Raw genomic sequence first — 23378 nt, forward strand, 5'->3', positions numbered from 1 at the left:
CCCGTTTTTACCCTTTGGGTACGGAACCCTAAAAAATGGCCCCAAACCATGAAAGTTTTGGGCCGTTTTGATTATGACTAGGTTTTTTGCCACGACTAGCCATGTCTATTACATTTATCTATTATTAAAGTAAGCTGCAATAATTATTATTTTTAATTCATGATTAATGAAATAGCTATGTTTGAAAAATGAGCATCAAGAAAAATGTAAATAATTAACATGTAGAGCCGAGAGGTCGGCATAATATTATTATGTTATGTAAAATTACCTTCTCCGATGCCACAGATTAATGAAGATGTGTGAAATAAAACTTGTTACAGTATCTTATCGTAATCGTAGCAGTTTAAAGTAAATCTACGATGTACTGGTTTATAAGTAGGTAGGTGCATTGACACGGTGGACATTCTGCCGGTCGTTTTGCATAGAATTAACGGTCCTAGTTTCAAGACGAGACCGCTCAGAGCTGAAGTTATTATAAATTGTAATCTGTTATTAATAATTTAGATTATTAATAACAGATTGCATTTTATATACAGACATATAAATGCATTTTAGGTATAAATTATTTTGAATTTATATAATAAAACTATGAAATCCAACAACATATTGGATCGGTAGAGCATTTCTATAGTTATATGCCGATAATATTATAGAACAAAAGAATATTATCGTTGATCCATTGCGTAGGCTGTGTATGCAATTCAATATGCGTTCCACTGGTCAGACGAGTGTCCAGTACTCGAGACGACTGGTTCGGAGACAGTAAATAGATTCGGCCAATACGCTCCTAATTACACTACACCCTCATCCCATTACCTGTACAAGGATTTGTGTAATTAATATTTTCATTGTGAAAGCTCGCTGTTGTTTTGACTCTTATTACTATAACAATTAGCGAGCGGGCCTGCATCGGTGTGAAGTGTCGTATGCGCCTGCAGCCGGGCGGCGCGATATTCGCGGCGAGTATACGGAAGTCGTGACGGGGTTCGGGAAGCGAGCGCCGCTAATTGGCCGCGACCGATAGATAAGCAGCGAAATCAATCGGGAGGACGACGCCTGCATCTCGAATTGATGTCGATGTGGATTCGCGATGCGTCGCAGGCCGGCGCCGGCCCCCGCCACCGGGCTTCATATTTATACGTTAAGGCGGGCACCGAGCGGAGTTCAAATGTGCGACGGGCGCTCGGAACGGTAGACGAGAGAGAATCGCGACGCGTGGGTAGAGCGAGTGCAGTGTGCAGTGCGTGCGGGTCTTGTGTCGCTGAAAGCTCGCGGTACGAAGCCTCCGCCGACCGCCGACCGCGAGTGGCGGCCGCGCGACTCCGCTCCGCGTCAGTGCCGGCCCGGCCGTGCCGTAGGAATCACGTTCCGGCAAACATTTCGCTATCATTCTCCGCTGGACAGTGACAAGTCTCCGACGATACCTCCGATCCTGAACCGCTTGCCGAGAAGTGTTTGCGGAACTTTTCTTTTAGAGGAGAGGTGAGTTTGTATTATTTTTGTTAAAATATTTTCAAACACTTCTGCGATATACTTCCGTTGTAAAGTGCGAAGCCTGAAAAGCCGGCATCGGAGCTTTTATAGTCCCATCGCAGCGCTACCTGGCGCGAATAAGATAAAAGAAATTTATTTTCTTGCAGTTTCTAAATATTATTTCAACGTTTACAATTTAATCGGCGTCTGAGGAACCATGAAGACCTAACGCTCCGAGATTTAATAACTAAATTTTAATTAAATATTCGAGAAAAATATGATAATTCTCGAATATTTGAATAGATACGTCAAATAGAGAAATAACTTCAAATATATACTTACTAGAGTTAATTCACCTTGAAGTAATTAGGTAGGTTGTGTTGTAATTTGTTCAAGTAAATTTTACTTATTTTTCAAACATTTTCCTGAAACTAGCAACATCATTTTAGAATAGTTACTCTGAGATAGCTATACATAATATTATAAATTGTAATGGTAAATTTATTAAATAATAAATGGAATTTGGCGTGAAAAACTGAAAAGCAGTTCGCTAGTCGCGTGCTGCTCGCGGCTCGCGGCGAGCGTGGCGGATCCGAGATTACACGGTCACCACTTCTAATCGTCATTGCATTAAGCTGTAATTAATATTCACTTCTAAATCACGGTTAAAAAATAATACACTATACACAATAACTTCCATATGCAATTAAAGTGTACACAAAATTTCCAATGTTTTTTAATAATTAATACTTTTTACTACTACTAAAAACTTCTTAGGTATGCAAACAATCATGCAGAGTCTGTAGCTTAGTATTTTATTTTCCTGTAGACGAGGGGGAAACCAAGAAGCGATTAGTTATTTAAACTAGATGTATTAAAATTAAATGACACATCAGCTTACTATTTGGAAAATTATTTTACTTACATGATATTTTGAAAAAATATTGCTTTAAAACTATTTTTATTTATTAACAATTACCTACCATTGATAAACAAAAAATAAACACGTCCTTTGGATTATTTTAAAGTTTTAGACTTTTTTGAAAACGTTTGAAGGGTTTCCGGTAGGTTTTTCTTTGTCTGCACTTTTTTTGTTTACATATTATTTTTGTTATTTGTTAGTTTAAATATTATAGCACTCAAAATAATTTAAAACTTAAGTTTTCTAGGAACTTTGTCTTTTTGTTTCCTAAGAAATTGACACCTGATAACTAGACTTAAGTTAGAACAAGTTAATCCCGAGCTAACTCGCGTGTCGAATGTCTTCCTGCTATTAGTGTTTTTTATTTCTTTGTGCATATTTTTTGTTCATCAAATTCAAACCGTAGTGGCGAATAGAGCTAAGGAAAGAAACACTGGTATTGTTTTCAGACGCTCGGCTGAAAAACAAAAGCTATTTAGAGTGCCGTTAGCGTCTACTTTAATTTAATTTCAGTTTAATTAAAAGCGAATGTTTTATTGAAAGAAAATCTTTTATTAAAAAGTTTGAAGTAAAAAAAGTATTAACGTTATTAGTTTTAAATTATTATCATTTTATGTTTTACAGATCTATAGAATTACAAAAATGCAACACTTGCCTACCTGAATTAAATATAATATTTTTAATTTATGCTATTAAATTTAGTTTTTTTTGCACTACGACTTCTGTATAAAAAGTGTGCCAAAGTCAACGGACGAAAAAACCACAAACGCGAAATATCGGTCCGGAAACTGACAAAAGTTTAATTGTGTGGTCTAAATTCGTGGACAGTCATCGGAGTGCGAGTCGCCGCTTTCGCTTCGCTTGATCGCGTCGCGTCGCGCGTCGGCGCGGAGTTCAAGTACAGGGTGAAGGTTCCATTGTCGCCATCAGAGACAAACTCTCCGACGGCCCTGCACCAAACTCTACAGTTTTTATTGTAGTCTTCCCCTTTTCAACTTTTGCGAGAGATTTTTTCTTCAGTTTCAACTTTAAATGGACTTTATTTGTAGTGGCAGTAGTTTAAAACACCGGCCGATTGTAAGTCCGACTTGTGACTTGTTCTATACTAAATTTAGAAAAAGTCTTCGGCCCCGATAATATCGATTCTATTTGTTTTAGTTCTTACTACTTTTGTGCGTTTTTGTGATTTTTTGTGATTTGTTCATGCATCGAGAAAGAAAATCATAATCTTTAAATTAAAACTATCAATCTATAACATTGGCTAGCGTCGCACCTACCCTTTAGGTATAAAATCCCGAACATTTCCATTGAAGGATATAAAAAAACCATACAAAATAACAATGACTATCAAACTTTTGCGATTAAAACATCGATGTTGGGAGATCGCAATCATACTTTTTGTTTGAATCTGATTATGGACTCCACCGGTTTTATCTTTTTCATCTCTGTTTATGTTACTCTGCCGTGCTCTATACATATCTACGACATGAAAAAGTTGTAAAAAGCAAACCACCTTCATAAATATACAGAGCTTCACAAATATTTCAAGAGGTAGAGGAAACTCTACCTTTTGAAATAAAACAGACAATAATATTTTTCCCTTGATTTATATCATCTGGGGGCTTTCTAAAATATTACTCCAAAGAGAATTGCTATAAATTGGCGCTACTAACGGGTTGGACGAGGAAGCAGCGGTTCATAATTCGGAAATATTAGTTCATTTCGGTTACATTTTATAGCTATTATAACATTTAAATATTTCTTAAAAGTTGCTATACATAAAATGAATTGCAGTAACATAATATTGTGAAACAGGTGAAGCCTACGTTATATTATTAGTTCGTTATACAGCTCATTAGCATTTTGATGTAAAGTTTTATTAAGCACATATGATTTTTCGATAGTAACTGAGTATAAATTAAACGAAATGATAACAATTTATTACCCCCTATAATTACTAAATACTTAACGTAATACTTATGTTTAACTTAGCTGCTGTTATTAGTCAAGGAGAGAGATTATTATTTTTATTAGATAGGTAGGTGCGCTTTTTTAAAGAGATGTATCTTTAATATAAAAATGAGTCGCTGAATGTGTTGCTAAGCGGAAAACTCGAGAACGGCTGAACGGATTGGGCTGATTTTAGTCTTGAAATATTCGTAGAAGTCCAGGGAAGGTTTTAAAGTGACCTGTGACACGAAGTTCACCGGGACAGCTATGTAATATAATAATGTCTTTTTGCCCTAACTTTAAATTATAAGCAATAGAAAAATACGAATTATGCAGTGGACCAGCATAAATATTTGAATTATTTTTTTATTCGAGTTCACGCAATAATAATTTGAAATACAATTCGTTTATTAAAGCTTTTTATGGTACTTTTGTGACGGCATAATATGACAGTGATTTGATGATTGTTGATAATGTACTGAGTCACTTGTATTAAGATGGTTTGTTGTCTGGCACATCTTCGGCAAGGTTAGGCGGCTTCCGATTTCTTTGTTTTAGCTTCACATTAGAGCGGAATTACGCTCAGCTGGGGTCTAAATGGCCGCATGGCGTTTTTTCACGGCCCTGAAGACTGATGCGTGCTTTTTAGTGCCATGCAAAAACACGAGGCCGATACCAGAAGTATTGTCTTGTTTACGGATGGTAAAGACGCCACTTAATCCGATCGTGCCGTGTATTACACGACTATTAGCGATGTAATTTTTCATACAATCAATTTGTTAGACTGATTAATGAGAAAAAAAAAGCTCAACTTCGATCGTGTTTAATTTTAACAATCAGAAGCTAGATTATGTAATAGAGTCGGTACATACTTTTAAAAGCGTTTGAAAATTTACAAAATTGGAATATCCAGAAAAGCTCTATATTCCCCGAGTTTCCGGTAAAAGAGTCGTTTCGATGCAAATGTTTCGGATTCGGGATCTCAGTGTGAGTGTCACTTAAAGGCTTACTTATATCCTGCGTACGTACAACAATATCGGTACGCAGCAATACAATAACGAAGGGATTTTCCGTGAATGAGACGCGTCAATATGCGCGCGCAGGCCCGGCGTGACAGAATGCGCCCGCGCCCGCCACGCGCCCGTCGCTTCCTGAGAAAATGGCAACTTATGGGGAAGTGAATCTGGGCCTCGCAGGTGCTATTGACCCGCGCCACACATGATGCCCCGGCCTGCGCCCCTGCTGCCCCTGCTGCCCCTGCTGCCCCGCGCCGAGCGCTGCATGCGTCAAATTTATTACCTAAGCCATCACACGCCGACGACTTATTATATTTGCGCGTGAATTCAAATATCGAATTGTTCGCAACTTTATGGGAGACGTATAATTGAGGACAGTGAATGTTTTAAACGTAGGATTTTAAGTCTGTAAGATAAAGTAAAATAAAACGTGAAATTAGTCAATAAAACGTGAAATTAGACAAAATGACTTATGTCAATGTAATCGAGGTTGAATAATAAGAAAATGTGATTTAAGCTTTATCGAAAAGTACTTCTTCGAAACGATAATTTTAGTCGTAATTCGTAATTGGGTTTTTCGTTTACGACAAAAACCGCAAACATTAAAGGTAATGGTGTACGAGTCGATCTCGGCCGAGTCGCGAGTCGCCGAGGAGGGCGACAACCGTTACTCGCACTTACAAAAACTCCCAACCGTTCCTGTTTCACTCGTTATAATCATAATAAGTCGAGACGTGACTTCGATTTCACGGTGTATTCAATAAATTTCACCGACAATAGTCCCCATTCGCTCGCAATTATATAACTCCCGGAGCGCGGTGGTCGTGATAACTTCATCTAAGCTCACAGTATCGTGATTACACTTCAGCTCGACGATATCATGAAACAATCCGGAAAATACACGGAAAACCTATAAATTTCGACTAAACAAGAGGATGCCTCATGTCGTGCTTCCTAATTATAAACCTCCGCCCGAAAAAGTTTTTCCAGCGTTGAGAACATTTCATTAATTTCCATGAGTCTTCCGCGCCGGGATGATTAATTATTGTGAGGTTTCTGTAGTATGTTGCTAGGCTACCGGAGCTGTGCAGCTCGCAGGGCGGCGACGTGTGCGTAACCTCGGCCGCCGCGTGCATATCAATACGGAGTATAGCTGCGGCCTGCGATGCCGCGCCGGTCACAATAAAAGAGAAACACGCGGGTCCGGCCCTAGCTAGTGGCTCGACTCCGTTTAAAATTCACATCGGTGGCGAGAGCGGGCGCCGCCGCCGAATGGAATGTAGGTTACGATGTTATTTACCTTCGGTTTTTGCCGGCTCGAATTTTTTATCACACTACTTATATCTCCTTTCGTGTCGATCGCAGTGCCGTCGGCGTGAAAGTACCGCCGTCACCGCACCGAATATTACAATATTACTCTCCTAATGAGTCTTAACCTCGTGATTGAACTCGCGTTTCGAGCTTTAGGTACGTGGGAATGGAAAGTCGACGCCCGCCGGGTCGGCCCCTGCGATCCTTTCGCATGAGGTTCTATAACTCGATAACTTCGAATGAATTTTCCCGGCGAGCGCCTCTATTATGCGACGGAGCCGAACGGGCTAACGTAAACTATGATTTAGGGCGACATAAAAGCGAGACGGGACTCCGTCGCACAAAGGACAAGTTTACGGCGACGCCTACATAAAAATAGATTAACATCGGCGGGATGCTTTATTGCAGTACTCGGAAAATGATTCGCATGGGTGTTTTAATTGTCCTGCATCCTGTGCGGATCTCGGGCAGTTTATATCTGCGGCGTCTGCGACGTGTTCCGGCGGAGACGACGCGAGCGCCGAGCGGACGTCGCGACTCGCGCGGCGAGTACTCTTGACCGCTCGGCGTTCGCGATCGTGGGCCGTGGGCCGTGGGCCGTGGCACCCACACTCTAAATAACAAGACAAATAGACGTGTCCACTTTACCATTTACCGAGTAAAAATTCTCATCTTGTGTTTGTATAGGTGTTTTACCAATTAGTATTTGTACCGATATATATGAGTTTGTGTTAGTGAGGTGTGTCTGTTCGTCCACTCCACACTTTGTCTAGGATCCGACGCGGCGCGGCGACTCAAGGGCGTATGGGAACGTAAGCGCTACTTAACAGCGAACGCCGTGTTTGTTTCGACTGTTTTTCTTTTAAATTGGCATTCGTTTACTTTCTTTTTTTAAATGTAGATGTAAACACGGAAACGATACAAATTTAGTTTTTCGATCATGTTTAAATCGATCGTACTGCATACGCAATCGGCAGATGATAACAGCTAATCTCTATAATGTGCAATCGTCATATTTGAAAAAGAAGCTCGCATAGGCTTTATAAATAGGCAATTAAATTCCTGTCTATGGATGCATTACATGCGAGGCTAAAAATAGCTCCGGCTATGATAAAAATAACATAATCAGGAATGCAAGTTACCGCGGCTCCGTCGTGCAACTTATGTCATTGTCCTTACAGGGGTATGCACCTTCACCGAGTCCGCGCAGTACGACTGACCTTCGAATTACGATTAACATTACGTATTATGACTGCACTTTTGTAGCAAACAAAAATTATTTACGCCAGTCAATCACATTAAGTTGAATGAGTCTAAATGTCACCTTGACTTTAATTTTTGTGATGCTTATTTTCAGCAAATAATAAAAGCTGTAATGAAGTAATTTTCACGCCTAAATTTCGATTTCAAGGCTCCGTGTTCTAATAATTGCTGGATTAATCAAATGCCAATATTTACAATTTCTTGCTACGATGTCATTTTGTCTAAATTTAGCATTTGGTCCTGAATTTTTTCCTATTTTTATTGCTTACATAAAACTTTTCGAGTATAAATAATAATTTGATGTAAACTAACCGTAGACACCGGGCAGGATACTTAACTATACGCAAATATTATATTAAATACCTAATCTCAAGCACACTACTAAGAAACATTTGTAACTCTGAAAAACTCTTTTTACTATAGTACGATGACTTTGATGTAGTAATCGTTTATTTTCATCATTATTATTCGAAATGTGCTACCGCAAGTCTACCTAATCTCTTTTCAACCCTAATGCAATTTTAAAGATCTGTCTCAATTTACCCCCGAGCGAGGGTGCGCAAAATAAATTTTCCCTCAGCCTTAGGTATCCACAACCCCCGAAATAATTATCTCGTTCTCAGACTACGCGTCGCCTCACGTAGTCGGATATTTTATTTTATTTATAACAACGAATATGAGCATGACCTTCATTCCTACTGACATAGAAATTCTTACTTCGAAATAAAACAAAAATTTGCAATTTTCGGCAATTTTGAATAACTTTATTATACTACAACCGCGCTCTTTGTACCTGTTATGTATTAAACATTTACGATAATATAGATAATATTTAGAATTTGAATACAAAGTATTCTGTAGCGGTGAGGTTAGCAAAGACGACCATTCGTTAACGTCAGCGAAAACGCAGTGGTCATTAGGTGCTGCGTTTGTTCAATCGAAGTACGAATCTGAGTAAGGGGAACCGCGGTGATACAGCAGTACAGAGTATTATAATACGGGTACTTACGAGCTTTTAGGGTCCCAGCAGACTTACAATTTCAAGTTGGCCGACTATCGTACAAACCACAGAAATAGGTCAAGATAGAAGCGCAATGTCGCTCCAATTTTTATGAACTCGAGCGTGCCACTTTTTTCATACCTACTTCTATCTTGAACTATTATACTTGAATAGTCGGCCAACTTAAAGTTGTATATCTGCGGGGACCCTTACTGAACAATGTACGGGCTACAGTTACCCGGAGAAATAACGCCGCCCGTCAAACAATCGCTGCCGTTACCACATAATCGCACTCGCGAGAACTTATTTTGCATTTTAAGGTCGATAATACCTAGGGTAATAAAAAATCAATTATACTTTACGGCTAATTTCTCTCCCATAAACATGGGTTCGGACGAAATGCGATGTAACGGTATCAAACCACCTTTAATGCGTGCTGTTGCATAAACCGACCATAAGTAAAACAAGTTAATTTCCGGTCCCGGGCCCTCTTTATATCTCCTCGCATTAAAATCACGAGCTGATCAATTCTTTTGTTGTTAAACCTCGAATTTCGAGAGCTGCAATCACAGTGAAGCTTTATACTTCCTGGATCATTTTCGTACGATATGTCCTCATTTATTTTAACTTAATTTTTTTTAACCTTGCTGAAAACGAAATGCACGACAATAATTTAAATAATAATACTCAAGTACATAGAAAATTCAAAGCTTTGTTTAAAAGAAAATTTAATTGAAAATAGTAAGTTTATAAATTTTTATTATCTTTTTCACAACAATATTGCAAGCGTTATGCTTCAGATAACATGTTTTATTAGAATGTAGATTGGAAAACGATTAAATTGCTGAAAATTTGTGAAAGCCGTCTCTCGGCGTGTCGATTTAAACCTTAATAGCCTGTCCCGCCGGAGATTTATTCCGGCATGAAAACCAAAGCGCTCAATAGTTATTTATTCGTTTACACCAGCCCCGAGTGGACAATTTATGGGTTCATAAAAATATATGCGGGGAAGGTATATACGGCCGTTGTATCTCTCGTTTGCCGGCGAACCGCGGAAACGTGCGAGCGGCGCGGCGCGGGCGGCGGCGTGGCGCGGGCGGCGGCGCGGGCAGCGGCGCGGGCGCGGCCCCGCCATTGTAGCTCACTAACAAAATCAATATTTGCGCAGATGTCGGTAAGAGCATACTATGCTCGCGGCGACCTAAAATTCATACAGCTTATATGGCAATGTTAGCGGTAAATTTTCTCGGCAGCTACTTGTAATCCTTCAAAAGTGGGTCGCTGCACGCGTAGCTCGACCCCGCTCGCGGTGGGCATAGGAAATTTCATTAAAATCGAACCTAGATAACGGGCCTCGGTTTCGATCGCTACCTCCGTCTCGGTCCTCTCGAAATAAACCTGAGTAATCGACCTCACGATACAAGCGGGCGGCTTACTTTGTTTAGTTTTATTTCATAATTATTTCAGCTTCAGCGTAATTTTAGCATAAACATAATGGGCCCGCTAAGATCGCGGCCGTATCTCTCGCAACTCAAATTGCGGTCGTAAACATCGCTCGTAACACGGCCTCATAGAGAATCAAAAGCCGGCGAGGGCGCATCGAATGCGATGACTTGATTGGCTTTTAAATGAGTACAAAAAGCTCTTAGGTTTTTAGCATTATCGCTCGAGAGCCTACGGGTAATAACGCTAATAACGCGAGTGTACGGCTAGGTCTTTTATTTTCCTGGCGGTCGCCAATGAAATCGAAGTGAATAATTTCCGAAGCGCCGACCACGATTCCCATGTAATATGATAATGTATTGTATAAATATTTCATGTCTAAACTTTTTGCCTTTTTGCTATAAAACCAGTTTCGCTCTTCCAACGAAAGTGTTGCAAAAAGCTACCTTTTCACACTATGGTTTAATACGTTCCTAGAAAAATATTTCGCAGTAACTTTTAACATGCATATCGGCTGACTTGCGAGTTACGACAAACCTTTTCGAATAAAATGCGGAACTGGGTCGTAGGTCACTAGACTTTTTTGCTCGGTGCGAATGATTAACATGAATTTACCAAATGTCAACAGGTTCTCGTTATGTCCATAATTTACCATTATCATTACTCATAGTCAAATAAGACTCATTTTAAAAAACCTAAACAGAGTTTGGTACTCATACTACATGCATGATGCAACATAAGACTGCACCTCACTTTAAACGAGAGTGCTCCATTGATCTCGCCTCCTTCATTGATGCCTCCAACGTTTTTTCACCTTTCCGTGATTCGTTCGCGGCCAGTACAAACTCGGCCCGATTAACGTTAAAACAATGTGTACTTTTGTCGTTCGAACTCGAATCCTGTACAAACACCGCCCTCAGCAACAGAATCAATAGGAAGTCTGAGATATTCAAACATCGCCCGCGTCATTGTACTCGGTGTTAGAAGCCGTAAAACGGCTAACGGAATACGAAGTAAGGTCCCCTACGTGCCCAAACCCGTTCGTTTGGCGCGATGCTGGACGCCGGTGGTGCCGGGCCATTCGCCGGCAGGAGATATGGACGGGAACGACCGCTGCCGCCGCTGCCGCCTCGTAAACCCCCGGCTCGGGCATGACCGCGAATGCGCCGCACGTCACACCTCGCATTCGCTTCCTGCTCATTAGTCTCGCTCGGTATTGCCGTGAATACATCTTCGCCGGCCAAAACACTAGCGAACTCGACGAAATCCATAAAATCAATTTTAACACCGATCGACCGTAATTACGACGTGATTGGCGATCGCCGAGCGAAGCGTATGCGAGCGCGCGGAGCGTGAGATAGCTTAATAAGTTTTTATATGGAGCATCATTGAATTCAAATGAGTTTTCATGTAGTACCGCGCAAGAAAATTGCCGGTCGAGTGGCCGGGGGCGCGTGGGTCACGGCGCGATCGCTCGTGTCGCTGGGCCCTTTCCCAAGGGGCACGGGGAGAGTAATTAACTGATACGGGATGATATTTTGGACTCGACGAGGGCACACGATCTTTTGTTGCGGATATTAACCTTTCATTACGTTTATATCTGCAATCCCATAGTATCAGCTGAAATTAGAAAATTTTATTTAGATTGTTTCCGGAAATGTATAATTCTCTATTCAAAGGTATTCACTTCTAAAGAAATTGCTTCTTAGTATCGATTATTACCTTATTTACTTTAAATAATAAAGTAACAAATGAATTATTAAGAAAGTTAATAATAATAAACAATGATGCAAATTATGCAAGTAGATAAGTGCAAAAGCGTTCAACGTGCCTTAGCAACTGCAGACGTGTGACGTGTGAGCTTGCGTCGCTTGACCGAGCACACTACAATCGCGAAAGCACGCTAAAGCTCTGCCCACGTACATCCCTGTAACATTACCTGTAGTTTAATAAACAGTTTTATACCACCGAATTATAAACATTATATTTGTTGTATTATAATGACTTACTAATATTATAAATGCGAAAGTTTGTTTGTCTGTTTACTTCTTCACTCCCAAACCGCTGAAGATTTTGCTGGAATTTGGTATGGAGATACTTTGAGTCCTGGGAAGAAACTAAGGATACCTTTTATCCCGGAAATACTTTATATCCCAATACCCCAAATGTGTTGTTAATTTTGCAGTAACTTATTTAATTTCTACGCAGCTACGAGGTTTTGAAAATGATGGAATCTTTAAAAAATACTTATAGGTTATTATTTACCTACCGCGTGTACGCTCAAGTAATGACTCCTTAAGTTTTTTAATCATCGTGCATAAATTTTCCAGTGAGTGGTCGTATGTTTTATGCGATGCCAATGCTCTGGACGCGGGATAAGGGTATTATTACGTTACTTTTTACTTGTGTTCCCACTATATTCATTACGTTAAAACAGATATTATGTAAATAACTTCTTAGAATATGTTGATGAGATAGCAAATTAGCGATAGATATAATATACAAACTTAGAAATATATTAGGTCGTTTTCAGTAAGTCAGGGTAAGTTTTTCATCAAACCTCAATAGTTTTTACTCATAAAACGCCCTCAAAAAAAGCTTTATCAATTAGTGAAAACCAAATGAAAATCCGTTGTCTAACATTTAAGACTATCGCTGAATAAATAGACAGACAGACAGATGTGGCGGCATACTTATCCATATCCATACTAATATTACAAATGCCGGCAACACCTAGGGTCAACTTATAATAGCGCAGAGTCGAAGCGCGTCGAAGCACCAAATTCGCAACAAGTCGAACGAATGCGCGCGAATTCGCCAGAATGCCCACAGTGATGATGCGTAGATTCGCTTGTGAGCGCAAGGATGCGCGAAAATGCAAATTCTTAGAAGTAATCTGTGCGTTAATGCTTTGGGGGTAGGGTTAAATTTGTTATAATCAGTTTTGATAATTCGCTTCGATGCGCTTCGACTCTGCGCTAGTATAAATTGACGGTAAGGCTTAAAAAATGTAACTATAATATTACAAATGAAGACGCCCATGCCTTTGCCCTTTACACATTCATCACGGCATCTACTTAGCGTATCAAAGTATCGATTTAATATTAACGTGCGAAATGTTCAATATGAATATTCGATGAGTGGAAATTTCGGGGACACGTCCTCCATGCTAATCCGGGGTTCGGTGAACATTCGCCAAGTAGATACATCGCAATCACATAGAGACGAGATAATTGCGCGCAGGTCCGCGCGGAATGCTAAGCGGGTAACGGTCGCCGTCTCTAGATTTACCTAAATTATTCGGCCTACGTTTGCGTGCACTTCTATTTTGCATCCAAATACATACGATGTGGAGCGTGAGATATTCTTATATCCATGAATTTAAGCTACTTTTCCGTTCGACTTTCACTGGGTCACCTCGTTGGGGCAATCGTGAATTAACTACGATCGACCGCTCGTAGCACTACGACCGTAGCACTTTTGGACGATTCGCGTCAAGGATACTATTCGCTTCGTAAGTTTTTCCGTAGCGAGACTACTCGAAATTAAAAGGTAGAGTCTTATATTTCTCGAGAAAAATTAATAAGGCACGGTCCAGTGCGTTTCCACTGATTTAAATAATTATATGTGTTTTATACAATAACAATTTATTTAGTAAGCGAGTTACGTATGTGTTACGCGTAAATTTGCTAAACTTACTGTAAAAATAGCTGGGAGCCATAATTAACTGTTCAAGACCACATACGGTGAATGCAACATCAGGAAAACATTAGATATTATGTCTTTAAGTCTGTTTATCTAAATATGAAAATAAAGAGCTTCCAAATTATAATACCTTCTATTTCGAATTATAATGTCTATAAAATCTGTAGAACAAATTGTTGAATCTAATAACCTAACTTTACAGTTTCAAAGTCCGTAAAATACGTAGAGAATGCGAGTTAGTTTTATTCGTACATAAATGGCGCGGGTCGTTGACCTGCGAATGTGTCGCGAGGGAAACTAATATTTGCTCTCCTCCCATTTCCCTGAGAGGCCGTACCTCGTCGAGTGAGGTTCCTTACACTCGACTGCCCTATATTGAATCCCTTTGTATCGATAATGGAGTAACTGTAGCTCGATATATATTAATCTCGCGCGAACGTTTGGGCTCGGAAATATTTATGAGTGTTATCAAAAATTGATGATGTACTCTGTAAGGAGCTTACAAAGAACTTGTAGTTAAGTTAAATAGAGTATCTTAATATAATATCGAAGTAAACAGTCGACATATAAGTTTTGTATCAAAAGCTCTTGTAATAATTTGTCCACGATCTAAGTTACATCAGCGGGGCTAAAATGGTCGCTTTGAAGAATATATTATAACGAGCTTTTGCCCGCGGCTTCGCTCGCGTTAATAAATAAATATACAAACTTTCATCCTCTATTTGAACCCCTTGGGGTTGGAAATTATCAAAATCCTTTCTTAGCGGATGCCTACGTCATAACATCCACCTGCATGCAAAATTTCAGCCTGATCCGTCCAGTGGTTTGGGCTGTGCGTTGATAGATCACCATGTCAGTCAGTCACCTTTGAGTTTTATATATAAAGATATCTTATATGATTCATTTTTCTAAAATCGCAAAATGCAAATCTGCTTGCAATTCATTTCTATTTATATATTTTTCTGTACTGATTTGACATTTGTCAGTTTGATAGTTTTGACAATTCATTTGCTGAATTGATTGAGAGGAATTGCTTCATTATATGACCATTTTAGCCCCGCAGTAGTATTTCAATTTTATTACTGTGACACATTTTTATGTCATGTTTAACATACATGTTCGACGTCTCGAATGGTATTTGTCCATTAATAATGCATTCGATGGGTCTCGTCGCACGATTTCCGACAGTATGTAAAGCGTGGCGTAGTGCTTTGTATGCACATGTCCTCCTCATTCCGTTAATCGGCGGCCACGCTTAACGACAATTATCGTGCAATTTAACAGCGCGTCGCGGCCCGTGGCGGGTGTAATGTGCCAGCGCGGGCGCACGGCGGAGACAGCGCTATGCTAATCACTGGTAATTTACGACGCCAGATAATCGCGACGGTACGTGAGCCCGGCCTGGATGTCTGAGCGTACGGACCACGCACCGTGCTTCACAATCGATTGATATTAAACATGAGCTATTTTAGCTGCGCCGTCGTTCCCAGAAGTTAGGCTTCTGCAAAACTTTCGAGCTACTTCTTGAATACTAAGTGCAGGCGATGTCACTCGCGAATACGAGTACGTTTTAAACTGTTTCAATATCGCATTATATGGTTGTAACGTTTGCCTTGTATACTAACTCAAAAGAGAACTTTGAGAATTGTGAGCTTTCAGGAAATTGCTCTAGCATGGCAAAATTAAGTAGACAACACAAAAGTTTTGATGGATGCACTCGTTTACTAAAATGTTGCGGTCGATACAAATTTTGTAATTTATTGTTGCGAAATTATTGTAACTTAAACAGACAGACACATCAGACGTCAAGATTGATATTTAACATCTCGATCGTGTCGAAACATGACTATACCACAAAAAATAGTAACCTGTGAGGTATATTGGAGGCAAATCGATCTATATCACGATATCGGGCCTTCGCTCGTGTCCGGAATCGGTGTCAATGTTCGCTGTTGCAATGTTCCCAAATTATGTGAAGCAAGATGTCGGATGCGCCCGCGCCGGCCACCGACCCTAAGCCGATGGCTTAGCGCCCTTTCATTGGAGCCAATCTGCGCCCACAATAAAAATATCGCGCTTCTTTTGTTTCCCGAAAATGAGCCGCGGGCCGAGCTCAATGATAATATCAGCGATAGACGCGGCTCATTTTTCGGTTTTTATTTTCTGTAGCTGTTATTTTGATGTAATCGATGCAATTTACAGTTTTGTGTAGGTGTTGTTGTACAAATTTGAGATTGTAATTCATCATCATCATATCAGCCTATAGTCGTCCACTGCTGGACATATGCCTCTCTCAATGAACGCCAAGATGACCGATCTCCTGCTACTCGCATCCAACATGGGCCTGCAACTAAGCGGAGATCGTCGTCCCACCTATTTTAATTCAACAATAATAATTTACTTTACAATCATTAACTTAATTAAATTACAATAAAATATAAATATAACAATATTAGTCGATTGAAACCAAACCTTTTTTAAAGTTTTAGTTAAGTAGCAGCTAAGTAGATTATGTTAATTGAACTTTAATTTATTTACGTATAATAAATACATAAATAATATAAATAGGTTTTAGGAGCTCCGAGCTACTAATAGAGCCACACAGAAGTTTCTTAGCTCTTATTTTGTAAAGCAATTAAAACTGTTAAGCTCGCTACGAAGCGGGCCCGTATTTGTATAATATTCTCGTATAAAGCTGTTAGGAGACGTCGTCCATTTAGAAAATTAGTTTATCTGTGTTTTATGGCTTGTTTTATTATCTCGGGGAAGCATTAAATCGTGCATTGTAATTAGATTAACTGTACCCGACCTCTCGCACCTCCGTCGCATTTCACCGGGTACAACGGTATGCCAAATTATGCCTGAGAATTGGGGCCCATTGTGTCCGTGTACATACCTAGTGCCACCCATTTTTACGTCGGCTAATCGCAACGGCCGAGAAATTTCCAACGATTACCGTGATAAGGTACTTAATTTATTTTCGTTATTATGTTTTCTAGGTCAGAACATAATTAAATCAAATGTGTTTTGCTCGGTGCATCGTAGAATTTGAAGAGTATGTTAATGATATGCGCGAAATATTTTCTTTGTTACGAAAATATTCGATTAAAATTAAGAAGTCGACAAATAGGCTAGTCGATATTTATAATCTATATACTCAAGTAGGTATAACGTACGTATAAGTTGTATAATATTTTGATGCGTCGACCGTCGTCTAAGAAAATATATTTCAATAATCGGAACATCTTAGACTCCACGTCCTCTCCACGTCAGGCGCACGTGGTATTTTAGTAAAGCGAATAGATAGTAAGGAGTCCTCCGCGCCCTCACCCTCGCGGGCGCGGCGCGGCGTCTAGACGGAGGGACCCCCTATCGACGAATAGAGTGACGTTACATTTATCTAAGATGAACTTAAATCGAGTTAACCGCCGACTTAGCAAAATTTTCCTGCGGCGCTCGCCGTAAATACGAATTTCTCTATCGAGTCGGGCCGCTGCTCTAGCTCGAAAAAACCGCTTCTACGGCTTAAAGTCGTAAAACATTACCGAGATAGACGATAAAGAAAGGCGAAGTACAAAGGCACTCTCCTTTTGAATCGCGCGCTCGAGCGAAGGAGGGAATTTCGCAAAAACATCAGCCGTAAGCGATATGTAAAGAATACGTACTCGTGTGCTGCGACTTGCGACTTGCGAGCAGGGTTGCCAACTTTTCCAGATGCCATAACCGGACAAAAATTACAAACATTTTGCACCCACCTAACTGTAGAACAGTTTGTTCATCTATTCACAAAAATAGTCAAATCGAAAAAAAAAGTACTATCTAATGAAAGTTTTATTAAAGATGTAAGTATATAAATTACCTAAATTATAGGATAACTATTTTTTCTTAAAATTGTAGGTACTTGCTCTCGCTTTTAACATTTTGACAAGTAGTTTTTCTGCATCTGTTCTTAGAAATTCTTCAAACTCTGAACAGGTTAAATTATAGTTGAACAATGAACATGCATGCTGCATGCTGTCTATAACTACCTACGCTGCCGCGTCGCTGGCGAATTAGCAATGTCTTATGTCACGGTAACATTTTTTATGTGACCGGACAAATTGCATCCGGTCGGAAGTGACCTGACCCCAACAATTTCTTCTAAAACCCAACAGTCCGGTCGAAAATCGGACGGTTGGGAACCCTGGTTGCGAGGCGAGTGCGGCGGTACAGCGGTACAGTGGTAGGTACAGTACAGTCGTGTGCAGAACCGGCGCGGGTGCGTTCCCACGGTAACGCGCCCGAGCCTCGGACTAGCAATAATAATTTGCTACGTAGTTATTGACTCTGGAAGTATGAGGTATACGAGCCGCGCGACTCTCGAGGTACACGATCGCATTAAAAGCGTACACTATCTAATGATACGATGCACTGCACTTTTATGATCTTTCCCATAATCGCATTATTGACGCTAATAAAGGGATTTCGATTTCTATTTAAGTTTGATTGCGGGATTATGCCTCGTCGTTACTGCTTTTAGTTCGAAAGGAGGATAGGACTCTATGAAATATTATGATCATTAAAGACGACATATAGCGTAGCATTTCCAAGAATAACGTTTTATAATAGAGGTAATTGATTTTGTCATAAAGCATAAGTAGTTTTGTAAATTACAACAAAACCTTTTTATAGGATTATGGATTCATGATAAGAATTCATTAGTTATTACGTTGCTACTCGCAAAAATGTTGTAATAATTAATTTACTAGTCGTACGTAAAGGTTAATTATATAAGTACGTATTATAGCTGGTCGTGCCACTCGTATAATATCAAAACAACGGTATTTAATACGACAAATTAAACATTTTTGTTATTGCTCCTTCAAGTTTCATAATACGCCTCGAGCTTGCACGAGGGCTCTACGAAAGCTCTCCTCACTTGAAGTGCTTACTTAAGAAACGCATTTTAAGTAACTTTAACCAAAAGATTATTATTACTTAATTGAATATTAACTTATTATTACTTATATTTTATCCGTGACCACCTCTTTTTTGAAAAGCCAACCAACAAACTATGCTAATTGCTTGTATGCTACCGAGAGCATCCAGAAGAAACTAATTATTAATTACTAATTAGTATTGCAAAACAAACAATCAAATTACACAACTTAAGGTAATACAAACAAAGTGGGAATTTTCTTCATTAAATCTGTATTTGTCGATCATTTTCTTGACCAAAGAGAAAGTTTTTGGAATAAGTAATGAGTGTACACAATAAAGATCAATCCAAATATCCGGTGCTCATAACCATAATCCAGCAGTAATGTGTGTATGTGTGTGTGTGTGTGCGTGTGTGTACTTTGTTTTTGTGTGTGCGTTGCGGCGCACACGCGCGGCCACCCTCGCTCCCTCTCGAGAGCACTCACAGCCACGACACATATTCGTGTCGCCCCAGCCTCCGTTACGTCTAAACATAAACATTGCCAACGAAGAACACTTCACGACTCCTGCGAGGCATTCTCCTGACCCCGTATCTAGCCTCTTAATCAAAATAAAACATATTTGCTCCTATTTTGTACTTTGGGTCAGCTGGGGTGGCTCAAGTTCAACTATGTTTTGATATCCACTTGAAACTTTTAAGGGAATAATTTTATCGCCCGACCATAAATAGGGGTATTTATTTCTAAGCTTCTTATGTTTTGTTTTAGAAAGCTAGTCATATTTTACCGATTATATTATGTATTTTCTTTCCAAAACAATGACTCCGAAAGCTTATAGACTTGACATAGATCGGAGGATATGGTGTCTAATAAATAGTAGGAATTATGGTTTGCTCCTATTCATATCATTACATATTTAGTAACGGCAGACGACGGAGCATTCCATATAATCCTATAAATTGTAATAAAGTACAAAATATCTTCCGCATATATCACGCGAGTAATGGGTTTTACATGTAAATTATTTTTATATTTTATACGTATTTTGAATACAGAATCCACTCCAGTCGTGCATGTTTCATATTATGAAATGATAAAGTACGTCAGCTACACAGAGGGTGTTTCAATAAATAATAGATTAAACGCCAAATGACAGCCGCAACGGAGTACGGTGCGACACTGGAGTTAACTCAACATGTACCTAATATTATTAGAAGAACTTAGCTCACCTAAGAATATGAACAAAGTAATATTGATTGATTGATAAGTATTATCAGAGATATTATTGGATAATAAATGACAGGCCTGCGTTATTTGACTGGATATCGAAACCCAGATACACAAGACATTGATCAACTTTGACTTGACATAATATCACCGAGTAAAGTAGGTAACCCATAATTAATTATAAATCCTGTGTCTGATGGTACATGACATTAACACATCAAGCCCCATCAGCTCACCGGTGAGCGAGACACAATACAAAACAATCGATTTCCAAGCATCCACGATCGAAGGATTAATTTAATGTGTATCTTTAACTTATCAATATGTTTGTTTGTTTCAGTGCGAGGGTGGCAGATGGATCGAGGGCGCGCGGCGGCGGCGCTGCTCGCGTTGGCCGCGTGCATCGCGTGCTCTACAGCAGGTAATATTCAAAGCTATTTAGTACACCCACAATACGCGAACTTTGGCGGTATAAGAAAATCGATTAAACTTTTGGGTGCAGTTTAATAATCAAAAGTCAAAACCTTTATATCCCATTGTCGGAGTCAGTAATTGAGACGCCTCAATGGGATAAACATACATTACAATATATTTTACTTAGCCGTAGCTCTATTATATATTACAGTTGCAAAGATTAGAAGTATTTTGTAAAAATCTATTTCAAATTATTAAGCATCTATTTCTTAAAAAAAAAGTAATAAAGATTTAATTTATATTGAAAACATAAAGGTAATAAAACCGAACTCGTAAATCGAAGATTTGACCGGAAAATAATAAGTTCACACGTTGAAAAATCAACACGACGCTAACGAGTTTAGTCACCAATAAAGCGGTCGATCACATCACAAAGTTCAGCTCAATTCGGGTCGATTTAAACTTAAACTATCAATATTTATGACATTCAACACGACGACCAGCGTTTATACGATTCGAATATAATTTCGGCATTACACGTAACGGTACGTTTATAGTGGTTTATTGCGGCAATATTAATTACCATTATTCGAATCCGTGTCCAATTTTCACTATAAATAACACATCATAGTCGCTATTCTCAGTGATTTAATTATATTAGCTATAAAATATGGCACGCTAATAAAATGATCTCGTAAACGCATCTTGGTAGTTCGTATTTGATAGCATCTGTTAACCTCACTACAAGAACTCTCTTTAAAGAAATTACTATAAAATCTTCAAAATCCAATGGCAATCGCCCACATAGCATTTAAAATATACCGTTAGGTAAATCTAGGTTATAAAAGTTAAAAAGTTGTCTGCTAAATTCACACGCTGTATAACATAATTTTATATTTAAAAACAGTAGTTTTGTTTCCTTGTAGATATTAAAATGTTATGATTAAGTTTAAAATGTTGAGGATTCTAATACCGATGTAGATTAGTTGGGAAATATGAAACCTCAATAATAGAGTTTTGGAGTCCAATTTGCTGAGACGCGTGGGTCGTGGGTTTTCCCAGATTTTCACGAAATACCTGTACGTAATAAACGGCGACCGAGAGACGGGTGGAACCGTTCGTTTGTCTGGTGACCTAGAATAGGTCTGGCTGGTCTAGAGATGTTCGTGCGTGATAGCCGCCGCCCGCAGCCCGCCGCCCGCTGGCCAGCTCCTATCGCATCACCATCGCACTATATAACAATTACCTATCAACCCCGCCGTAAACTAAACTTTATCATATACCTGTCGTAGCTGGAGAAATTCGTGTTTACTTGCACGATTTATACAAATTAGCGAGTAACGACTAGCGTCAAGTGAGCTTACTTAACTAAACAATGCTTCAATCTATTGTTATTTAACAGCGTGAAGTCGCCGTACCGTATCAAAGCAAATAATGATGAGTAATGGGTTTCTATTAGCTGTCAATCTTGCAGTCGGTCGTCTATTAAAAGTGGCGATCACACTTGATAACTAAGTAGATAATTAGATAGACTAGATATCTTTCGTGCAAAAAGTCGAAAAGTCCTTTGTTAAATCTAATTACAATCCTAATTCTCAATCCTGACCTGATTAAAAACCATAAATATATTTTATATAAGCTATGGGCAAATTAAAGTATACACAATCTATGTACAAATTTTGGAAACTTAAATCACTCTCATCTGTCGGCAAAATTAGAATCCCTTTTATTACAGAGGTCTTTTTTTTTAAATAATTATTCTGTGTTATAAAAGTTGACTAACCGTGTTATGCTATGGGTAATTCAAAGACAAAGACATGATGAATACTGTCAACGAACTTTAATTTCTTAGCTTTAGTCATTGCTGAGAAAAATCGATATCGCTACAGCAAAATTATCAAGGCGTCGCCTTCAAAATATTATGTAGCCATGTTAATTAAGTTACGTTAAAGCAATATGTTTGCGTATATACTAAGAAAACATATGGAAATAAGTAAAGTCATTATTTCACGAATTGCATTAATATTCAGCTCATGCTGGTTCTGATAAAAGGCATCTAATTGGTCGGGCCCGAGAAGGCTCGGATGGTCACGAGGGCCGAGCGGCGAGCGGCGAGAGCGCAGCTAACTGTAAACCGTGCACGTCATTAGATAATGCTATTTTAGTCCAGCGAGATTTAGTACCCGCTGCACGGCTCCTTCAAAGAATTCGTACTGAATTTATGTTATACGTAGGAAGTATATTCAAATGGCGGGCGGCCGGTCCACCGTGTGAACTTCATCGCGCATGGCGACCACGCCGACTTCATTCATTGAAACGACGATCCATATTAATGCAGTGCAAATTTTGAATTCATGCTGCCTCCTCATTTCGATCGCTTCGAACCATGTTTCTAAGCGCACGATTTTGCATAAGTAGTTTTTTGTTCGTGCACGGCCATTTATAACGTCACGGCTACATGTAAATACGACATTCTATTGAGTGACATGGGAATCGAACCCGTACTTCACTTGTCTCGCTATGCTAACTTAAATACCTGCACGCTGCCCAGCTTTTAACTTATGTAATGTTGTATCTGCTGGCTGCTATAACAAATCACAATATTATTTTATAAGCGAAGATATTAATTTTTATGCATTAAAGTTTAGTTGTTATTATTATTTTACATGTCTACTCCTATATAGGGTTGCCACCCGTACTTTATTATAAAGTATTGTACGTTATTTCAGGCAATT

At 39.2% G+C, this 23378-nt stretch overlaps 1 protein-coding gene across 1 annotated transcript in view; it reads left to right on the plus strand.

Annotated features, from left to right (window-relative positions):
- Positions 1-1181: 1181 nt before the first annotated feature.
- Positions 1182-23378, plus strand: part of LOC121731561 (uncharacterized threonine-rich GPI-anchored glycoprotein PJ4664.02) — a 33012-nt gene continuing 10815 nt past the window's right edge. The window contains exons 1-2 of the mRNA XM_042121043.1: positions 1182-1482; positions 20570-20650. Of these exons, the coding sequence (XP_041976977.1) occupies positions 20584-20650 (67 nt within the window). The 5' untranslated portion in view covers positions 1182-1482; positions 20570-20583. The remainder of the gene's footprint in view (positions 1483-20569; positions 20651-23378) is intronic.

This window comes from Aricia agestis, chromosome 11, assembly GCF_905147365.1.
Source record: "Aricia agestis chromosome 11, ilAriAges1.1, whole genome shotgun sequence".
NCBI classification, from domain to species: domain Eukaryota; kingdom Metazoa; phylum Arthropoda; class Insecta; order Lepidoptera; family Lycaenidae; genus Aricia; species Aricia agestis.